General features: G+C 33.9%; 2 protein-coding genes across 3 annotated transcripts; one reads left to right on the forward strand and one right to left on the reverse strand.

Annotated features, from left to right (window-relative positions):
• Positions 1–530: 530 nt before the first annotated feature.
• Positions 531–5,416, reverse strand: LOC103496720 (ribosome biogenesis protein NOP53). The gene is made up of 12 exons (XM_008458688.3): positions 5,122–5,416; positions 4,816–5,020; positions 3,893–4,096; positions 3,747–3,775; positions 3,202–3,282; positions 2,939–3,049; positions 2,726–2,814; positions 2,082–2,201; positions 1,840–1,962; positions 1,157–1,223; positions 957–1,036; positions 531–850 (listed from the first exon to the last, which is right to left on the reverse strand). Exons 2-12 carry the CDS (start codon positions 4,982–4,984, stop codon positions 844–846), a joined length of 1,080 nt encoding a protein of 359 aa, XP_008456910.2. The 5' UTR covers positions 4,985–5,020; positions 5,122–5,416; the 3' UTR covers positions 531–843.
• A 168-nt stretch (positions 5,417–5,584) lies between these two features.
• On the forward strand, positions 5,585–9,099 carry LOC103496721 (uncharacterized). 2 transcript variants are annotated; one of them, XM_008458690.3, is made up of 5 exons: positions 5,589–5,747; positions 5,906–6,132; positions 6,627–6,702; positions 8,069–8,195; positions 8,784–9,099. In XM_008458690.3, exons 2-5 carry the CDS (start codon positions 6,019–6,021, stop codon positions 8,974–8,976), a joined length of 510 nt encoding a protein of 169 aa, XP_008456912.2. In that variant the 5' UTR covers positions 5,589–5,747; positions 5,906–6,018; the 3' UTR covers positions 8,977–9,099. The 2 variants fall into 2 exon arrangements, with proteins under 2 accessions (XP_008456911.2, XP_008456912.2); XM_008458689.3 differs by having other exon boundaries at positions 5,585–6,132.
• Positions 9,100–9,630: the final 531 nt, after the last annotated feature.

The raw sequence follows: 9,630 nt of genomic DNA on the forward strand, positions 1-9,630 counted from the left end.
TCCAATTGTGCCATTCCAAAATATCTCTAAAAAAAGCACAAACCCCAACCAAAACCTAGATATATTTTTAATAAATAAAATTATGTATTTACGTTTTTATTCATTAAAAACTATTCGAAGAAACCAAAATAGAATTATTTGAGACCACGACAAACTGCATTTTTCCGTTTTGTACATAAATTGATTCAATTCGATTCAGTTATGACAATCAAAATTTCAAACCGTTTTGATTTTCTAAAATCTTAGCGGGCATTTGGAATAAAAATTTAGTATTACTATAGTTGTTGCCTCAAATGCACTATTAAAATATAAAACCATTTTTCCCGAGTGTACTAATATTTTAACTAATATACAATTAGAAAACTTGTTATCTTAAAAATAAAAAGTTTCAGGATCCATCAAAAGTAAAACTAACAAGTAAAGAAAACATATTAGACAGAATTAGGTTGGTCATCAAACTTGTGAATCAAGTTACAATTTTAATGAGCTATTCTGTCTGAGCGGGAGAGAGAAAGAGACGAGAAGAGGCGTTCTCAAAGGAAAGAGCAATTCAAAATTGAATGACAGATGAGCCATAAATAAAATTACATCTATCTTACAGTACTTGCCTACATTGTGAACCAAATCCCTCACTACTTAATTTAAGGACTAGAACTATAAATATAAAAGGAAATAGAAACAAGAGAAAAGAAAGAAAAGAACATCTCAAAAGCTTTTCCATGATAATATATATGTGTTAGTTCAATCTTGTTGCTTTAAACTATGACTATCACCACTAATCTCATCGATTTCGTCGCCATATACGTCTCTCGAGTTCAACAATAAAACAAATCAGATCAGATCCTATTTCCTGTTGAACCAATCGGAAAAAGAAAAAAGTGCAACTTTGTAAGGAAGTTGTGCTTGAAGCCTTCGTATAAATGGAGTGAATTGTTCAAAGAAAAATAATAACAAACCTTCTGGTCTTCGCAGTAGGGGCAATTATTCCTCTTTTCTCTAAGCTCTTATACCTGTCCCTCACAAGCGTGCAACAGCCCTATAATTTATACAACAAAACAAACCACAATATTTTTTTAGTTCTCATCTATATTTTAGAAACAATTTTGAAAGAAAGGAGTATTCAAAATAGATGAATGTAAAAATTAAATGAATGCACCTTCAGCTTCCGAAGCGATCCAGTTATTTCCTCTGATAGTAGAACTTGAACCGGAGCAGGCTCAAACCTGAAAGGAACACCAAGTGATTCAGAACACAAATTTCCTGTTCTAATATTGTTCTAGCATGAATCAGTTCAGTTAATTCTTAAGAGCCGGCCCCTTATGGTTTCTGGTTTTCTGTTTCTAGAATTTTAGAAATAGAAGTATTGGATAACCTTTTCCTGTTTTTGTTCTCAAATTTTTACGAAAAAGTCCAAAATTATGTAGAAAATATGGAAACAAATCATGTATTTTGTTTCAGTTACCAATTTTTTTCAAACCATAAATAAAAGTCACTTCATCATTTATGCGTCTAAAATGCATAATAAACTTCTAGAAATAAATATAAACATAAATTTGTTTATATTCCATTTTTAAAAATTTACTTTCATATAAAACTTTTACATTTTGAAGTTACAATTTAATTGAACAATCAATAGGATTGTGTTCTTAAAAAAAAAATAGATACAGACATCAAATATGTTTCAGTTTTTTTTAAAAAAGAAAAACAAACAAGAAACAGTTGCTAAACGCAATTCCATAGCTCATTCTTAGAAAAAGGAAACAAGAAATAGAAAGAACTGCTTAAAAAGTAATAGTAGGGACATGAATTATATCAAATTATCAATATAATACTACATACTTGTGCTTCCCCAAGCGAGGTGGGCATGACTTTAATCTCTCCTGTTTGGCTATTGTTCGTCGGATACGTCTATTTTCTCTCTCCTCATCCTCTTTGGCTATTTCTTGAATGATATCTGGCAAGCTAAATCCCCAAGAGCAAAAGTTCAGACACATAAAACAGTTGTCTCTCTCTCTTCTTTTATGACATCTGTCAACTTGTGAATGTTTCATAACTATGGAAGAGCAAAGATACTAATATACCTGTCAATCTCTTTAGAAATTCCTTCCAACTTCTTTGCTTCGGCTTCCTTTCTAACCTTTTCTTTCTGCCTAGCTCTCTTATTCATCTCAACTCGAGTCACCCTTTTCATCTTCAAAGGCCTGAGTAACAAGCTTAATTTATTTAAATAATACCAACTCCAAATTCACGTTAAAGAACAATCATCATTGACAGCACAAAAACATATATACACAAGCGTAGAAAGTCCAGAGGTCCAAAACCAACCTAAAGCCCAAGGAATAGAATTGATATATGTTTGCAAAGAAAACGACCAAGGTTCACAATGATTTCTACCTAAACCCAACGGCTCCAGTAACCTTCCTATTTTCTTAAAATACTAGAATGTCAAAGAATAGAATTCTTGAAACATTTAACGTTCACTCTCACAAAAACACACAAGTTAGAGAGATGAACCATATAGGACATACAATCCAAATTTGTAAGCAAGATCTGTTCAATCCCAATCCCAGTCCTAATGAAAAGCATGAGGTTTTAAGTTTTGATAGACCAACACATTAAATCAATAGTGTATGCTCAAACAGAGAGGATTATGCAAAAGAGAGCCAAAAGAATTGGTCCAAACTGCTCGAAAAATCTGCAATCTTTAAAATAGTTTAGATTCCACCTTTTTTCTAATTCATTATCTTCATCCTGATCCATTTCGTCCAAATTGGTTTCACCATCAGTGTTGATATCAGCATCCAAAAACAACATCTACAAAACAGGAATTGAAGATAATGTCTTAAATCAAGAAAAGTAACTAAAAGGAAGAAAAAGATTTCATGCATTGGGATAAGTATTCCTATAGAATTCATAGTTTATGGGTCAATTTACTCACATCTTCTTCACTAATAACTTCTCCTGGGACTGTTAAAGGAACTGGCGCAGGTCCCAGCTCATTACGATAAACTTTCTGCATTTCTTGTGCAACAGCTTGGGCAAGTACATCCTGAGTCATGAAACTGTAAATTTAAGTAAAAACAGATATGATAAAGAGTTTGAAGGGGAAAAGCACAATTTTGACGACCTATTATCAAAACATTACTCAACAACATTGTTTAATTTCTTCAAGAAACAATGCTTGAAATTGTTACATCGAACCTGATGACTCTCATGAGATGGATTGAACGAACATCCTGGGGGCTCAACTTCTACAGCTGGAATAATGGATGGCTTTGATATCTGTCCAAGATAGCATCAACGATTACTTTGTTAGATTCCTGCAAACAAAATCCATATGTTTTCTCTTTTTTCTTATAATTCTTCTTTCCAAACATTCTCTCTTCTTCTTGGGGTGGTAGTTTTTATATGAGTAGGATTCTACCCCTCAATGAGATGGAAAAGCTTTGTTTATAAGGAAGATTTAATACAAAGAAGTTAGTCACTAAGTAACTAACTGAACAATCTTTAAATACAACAACTAACAATCAATCTTTAACTATAGTAACTAACAATACAGCTTACTATAGCTTTATTTACAGATTTGTTTCACCGCTTCTTATCCCCCCTTTTCACATAAGGACATGAGTCTAGTATTTTTATAAATTGATATTACTACATTTGAGACCAATGACCTCTGACTTATAACAAAAAATATACAATAAAATATAATACTTATTATTAATTAACCAGGTAAAGCAGCATACCTTACTGGTTTTTTTGCTTCTAACCTCACCTGCAGTGCACCAAAAACAAGTAGTGGAATATTTGATTATCTCATTTTTTCACTAAAAAGGGTTAAGAACAAAAGTGAGATACACATCACAAGAGTAATGAGAGAAAAAGAAAAGACCTTCATCATCCCACAGATCAAGCATGCCAACCTTGGGACCCTCTTGAGAGATGTCTCTAACTGAGGAAGCCTCTTTCGGTTTTTTCTTGGATTTCTTATTTACTGAAGAAGGCACAGCTTGGACAAACGGGTTCTTGGTTAATATGCTGTCACAATAAAGGACTTTGTCCCGTTTCTTTTCTATTTTCCGCTTCACTGAAAGATCTATAGACAAAAAAAAAGAAATAAAAATAATTAGTGCAAACAATGACAATAACACAATTATAAAAATTCAATGTTCTGTTTAAGGAAATCAGCTTATACTCTTAAGGAAACAAACATACGTTTAATCTAGGTTCACGGAGTTCCCAAGTCAACGCAAACAACAAATACATTAGAACCTCTGCCCATGTTTATCATAAAACCTCAAGGAGGGAGGATACCATCCAATCATCAGTTATGGTATACACAAAGGGTCCAAAACTAACATGTTTTATCTACTACCAGAAGGAAAAGGAATAGAGATTATTCTTTAAAATCCCAAGTGCAAATCAAAATAGTATTTAGCATCTCTGAAACAATGTAATTACTATCTTGCTTAATTTCAGTTGGCAATCAAAGTTAATACCCAAAAAAAAAACTATAAAAAATCTCAATTACAAGTATTCTTTTACAACATCTGGGTGAAAATAAGATGGCTTGCAGCTGAACTAATCAGCTCAACGTCAAACAAAAGTTCAGAGACCTTTTAATCACTTTTGTGGATACTTTTAAATAAAAGTACACAAAACCCAACAGAAACAAAGCAAAAATGAAGAAAAAAGAACATAAAAATCAAGTAAGAAAGCAAAACCCAAGAGAGGTATAAGAAGAAGAAGAGAAATCAGGCATCGCATGGTAATGGAGTGCGTGTGTGTGTGAGAGAGAGGGGAAGCAAACAATACCTCGAGACTTGTCGACGACAAAAAGAGAATCGCTGGGAAGGGCAGAAAGAGAGCCGCCGGAGAGAGCATCTTTAGTGGATTTCTCGAAGAAATCTTCAATTTCAGCCGTGCTTATGTTAGCTCTCCATGCCTTCTTCCCCTTCCTTGATCCCTTTGATTTCTTCCCCATCCTCCTAAACTGAAGATTGAACTTCGAGATTGAATTCTGCTTGTAAGGTCTCGGAACAAAAGAGAGGTGAGACCTTGTAAAAGTATGGCCATAAATGTCATCCAAAAGTTCTAAGTGGAACAAAAATATGTACTCACACAAGTAATGCTGAGAAGTTTGTAAGTTGTACACAACAAAGAATCGTAGCCGGCGGGAACACAACAAGGCAACGGTGAGGGAGAGTCGAGCGCGAGCGACGATCTTAGAAGGAGAGATGATCGGAGATGAGCGCCAGGGACTGAGAAGGAGAGACGATAGAACGCTGGCGACGGCGTGACGCGAGAGGCCGAGACGAGAGGGTGAGTCAGAGAGATGATAGAGGCGGCGTGAACAACACTTGAAGTGAGGCGTGAAATTGAAAATTCTGACCTAACTATTTACTAAATTAATAATAAAAATATACATAGATATATATATATATATATATATATTATTCATTCGGTTTAGGTTGAACCGATTATTTCAACCCAATCTGAAAAGAAAAAAAAAAACTCAACCCCAACCGACTATTTCAACCCAACCCAAACGACTATACTTATTTATTTTTTATTTTTTTAAATTCCGGCACTTGTCTTTCCTTAAAAAACAAACCCTAGCACTTTGTCTTAACTCACCTCTAGTCTTCTCCAATCTTTCATAGTTCACCCCCTCCCCTACGATCAGACGACGCCGGCGACTGTAACTCCGATCAGTCCAACCGCAATTTCCCTTTGTTTTGGACTAGGTTTAAAGGATTTTCCCTTTGTTTTTCTTATCCTTTTTTCTGTATGAGGAATGTTTCAACTGGTTTGACAGAACACACATATAAACCCAATTAATCTTAATAGAAGCCATTGGATAAACCCTATCTCTTCTCATCTCACTTCAGTTGCCCCACCGTAGGTCGCCACTGTTCTCATCTCCCATCACCGGCTGCCGGAGGCTCCCCAACCGGCGCTCTAACCTCGTCTCGTCACTTATTAGAAGTAGGGTTGAAGCCAAATCTCTGTCAAAGTATGAAAGGTGGAAGAAAGAACTTACAGAGGGCATCAGAGCATCATATCGCGAGCCTCGAAGATGGTCATAGCATTATGCTGGTTGTCTCAATTCGTGGTTCCAATCTAATTGAGGTATCTTTCTATTTCATCGATGATGCTCGCTCTCTCTAATTTTGTCAATTATTTACTTAGCAATCTTCTGCTTTTCCTATTGCCTATTGTGTTGCGTTAATCAACCCGAACGAAACAACGTCTTTAATTGCAGTTAATTATCCACCAATGTTATGTTTTCGAACGTAAAAATAGTAGGTTTCAATTCTTGCATGTTTGATTCTGGGGTTACATTGTGTATTTGAGATATTTGCTAGCGATTAAAATAAATGATTCTGATATGCTTGTTGTGTTGCAATTTCTTTGTAGAAGTCATCCTTTTAGTTAAGCGTTCATATGGGGGAAACCATAACCTCTGCAGTTTCTCTATTTCGGGTGCAATAATTTGTTCGTTTCTTTATTTTGTAGGAAACCAAGATGTCTATTATTTGTCAATTATATTGAGCGGGCTGCTTTGCTTTATATTGTATTTTGGACAATCTTTAATACCATTTGTTTTCCTTCTTCATCTCTAGGTAATGGATGCACAAGGTGGGAAATCACTGGCATTATTTCCTGCCAAGTTTCAAAAGAGTATGTGGATAAAACGAGGTATGTTCTATTAACTATTCTACTCAACTCATTATTCCCATCGCAATACACTGCCTTCCGAAGTAAGCAAGGTTCATTATTTCTCACTAAAAGCTGTTTCTTTATTAAAAAAGATCTAGAAAATCAAGAGATCTTCTACCGTAAAAAAAAATGATAGATGAAAACATAAGATCCCATTTTGCATTTGCCTCGCTCTGTATGTCAAGGTTTTACGTGGTATGAGCGTCTGGAAACTATGCTATTTCATTTTAGTGTTGTAGGAATTCATAAAGTGTGGCCGTTGACTGTAGTTATGGCGGTTTTTTCCCCTTTTTGTTAGTAGCTTTGACTATAGCCGTTGAAACATAGACATAAAGATTATTTTGTACTTTTTAAAAATAGAAATAACGGCTGTTTAAAGAATACATGGGCGCGCAAAAATCCAAGCCAACAAAAAGCAGGGGACCCCTCTACAAGACCCCAACTATTCAAATTCAAGTTAAAAGATATTTACAAAAGATCTTTGAAATCAAAGCCCAATAAGTAGTGTTTTGAAAGGCGAGGCTTAAGACATAAGGCACGTGCCTTCTGGCGCCTTCCACGAAGAGTTGAGACGCACCTAGGCGTGCCTCGTAGGGTCTTTATTTTTTTTATTTTAGATATACCTCCCTTATTACATTTTAATGTAAAATATTATATATTTATAATTTTTAAAACCTAATTCATCATTGAAAAAAAAGTTATGTTTCTTCTTCAAAAAACAGAGGAGAAAGTCTTGTTCTTTTTGTTTCCAGCCACCATTACTTTGCTACCGCATTGGGATATTTGTTTTTTCATTAAAGAAAAAAAAAAGAAGAGAAAGGCTTGAAGACAAACAAAGAACTCCACAAAACAGCAGCCAATATTTAAATCATTAGGAGTTTAGAATTCTATTAAATCTTATCTATCTTTTAGTTTCTGTACAAGTCTTATTTCTACTCATATATGTTTTGCTTGTGTAAATAAACATGTATAGTATATATACATATATTTTTATATGTAGTGCACCTCACGAAAAAATCTTGTGCCTTCTTCACCCAGGCTCCAGAGGTTCATTGTGTGTTTGTGCGCCTCGGGTATTTTAAAACACTGCCAATGAGAAACATGAAATCTAAGAGGCCTTTGACCCATATAAATTAATTTTTTATTTTTTAAAAATATTTTAGGAATCTGTTAAAGTTAAAAGTTGACTTGTTAGATACTATTAAAGTTTAGGAACATTTTAGACATTTTAAAGTTCCTTGACATTTTTTATATAGACTTGAAAGCCTAGGGACTTAACCTATAATTTAACCTAACTATAATTATGCCCCAATAAAAATCACTACTCTAACATCCATCGCTGCAGGGAGTTTCGTTGTAGTTGATGAAAGTGGAAAGAAGAATGCTCTTGAATCTGGAAGCAAGGTGGCATGCATTGTTTCTCGAGTTCTATATTTTGAACAAGTTCGCGAGCTTCAAAAATCCCCAGGATGGTATGTTTTATTATATCAAATTTCAACCTATTCATGTTAAAATAGATTAGGCATTGCTTGATAAATTTTTGGAAATTCAGTCGATCAAACAAATACGAGGGTCTTGCTTATGATTGACCAGATGTCCCTTCACAAATATTTAGAAGCTAGAAGATAACTTTGTTCTTAACTGTGTTTTGTAAAAGGTGAAGCAGATGGTAGATTTATATATTTGGTTGAAATTTGTTGAAGATAAGAATCAGATAGATGTGCCACACTATTATTTCTATTGCGTCTGGCACGACAAAAAAATAGCTTGCCAGTATCACTACTACTAGTACATGTGGCCTTGTGCCGATGCTTTTATATCTACTATGCGTGCAAGCTGAAATTGGAAATAAACCTACCGCTTTGAACCATCTAGGTTGAATTAACGACTAGGTTGGCCTAACGTTTGATATTAATCATGTAAGCAATGAAATTAGAGTAAAATAAGTTCAAGTCATGGTGGTCACCTACTTAAAATTTAAAATTCTCATCCAGTCCAACCTAGCTTGTTTTTCTTAAACTGGGTTAATATTTCACACTTTTTTTATCGATTAATTGTAGGCCAGAAATCTTCAAGAATGCAATTGTTGGAGATCGAAACGAAAATCTTCGAGCACAAAATAATCAACCAGAAGAGGATGAGGTCAATTCGAGTGATGATGATGGCCTTCCCCCTTTAGAAGCCAACACGAACAGAGCTAAACCATTAATATTACAACCGGATGCCGAATCAGAGTCTGATTCAGATTCTTAACTTGTATATTAGTTTTAACTCTACACTCTTTTATTTAATTACCATGGACATTCATTTTGATCGTTTGTCCTACGATTAAAAATTTTAATTTTGTAATAAAATTTCTGAGTACCTATTTTTGAATCTGATGGGATAAGATATCTATGCAGCTTAGAACATCGAACACATAAAATAGTTGATGATTGAACAGAGAGAAAATAGTGAAAAATTCTAAACAGAAAGAAAATAGAGAGTAGTTTGAAGCTCGGACTGAAAATGTAATTTACATTTTGGTTTTCTTTTTTTTTTTTAAGAGAAAATTCAATTTCTAATGTTCCCAATTTAAATTCTAAAATTTTCATAAATGAACCATTTAGATATTATTATGTACAACTATTTTTCACTTAAATGAGTTATTATTCTTTCAAAATCAAACCTAGGTAGCAATAAACTTATTTGGTATCACAAAAATGTGATTGGTTTAGTAGTATTGACAGGATGGAGAGTTTGGTTTACTGGTATTGATGCTATCCCAAAAATTTGAATTTCAATATTCTGATTTCCTTTCTTTTTAAAATAACTACCTATCTTCCGTTGAAGCAAAACTTTACAATAAAAAAAAAAAAATAAGTACTATTTTTTAAGATAAAATTCTCAAGTCTAATATTCTTGTTG

The sequence above is a fragment of the Cucumis melo genome, chromosome 10, assembly GCF_025177605.1.
Source record: "Cucumis melo cultivar AY chromosome 10, USDA_Cmelo_AY_1.0, whole genome shotgun sequence".
NCBI lineage: Eukaryota > Viridiplantae > Streptophyta > Magnoliopsida > Cucurbitales > Cucurbitaceae > Cucumis > Cucumis melo.

Coding starts and splice junctions, on each gene's coding strand:
- LOC103496720 (XM_008458688.3), bottom strand. CDS start 4,984: ATGGGGAAGAAATCAAAGGGATCAAGGAAGGGGAAGAAGGCATGGAGA. Junction 3,776..3,892: donor TGATCTGTGGGATGATGAAG/GTCTTTTCTTTT, acceptor GGTGCACTGCAG/GTGAGGTTAGAAGCAAAAAA. Junction 2,815..2,938: donor AAGTTATTAGTGAAGAAGAT/GTGAGTAAATTG, acceptor CCTGTTTTGTAG/ATGTTGTTTTTGGATGCTGA.
- LOC103496721 (XM_008458689.3), top strand. CDS start 6,019: ATGAAAGGTGGAAGAAAGAACTTACAGAGGGCATCAGAGCATCATATC. Junction 6,133..6,626: donor GTGGTTCCAATCTAATTGAG/GTATCTTTCTAT, acceptor CTTCATCTCTAG/GTAATGGATGCACAAGGTGG. Junction 8,196..8,783: donor CTTCAAAAATCCCCAGGATG/GTATGTTTTATT, acceptor GATTAATTGTAG/GCCAGAAATCTTCAAGAATG.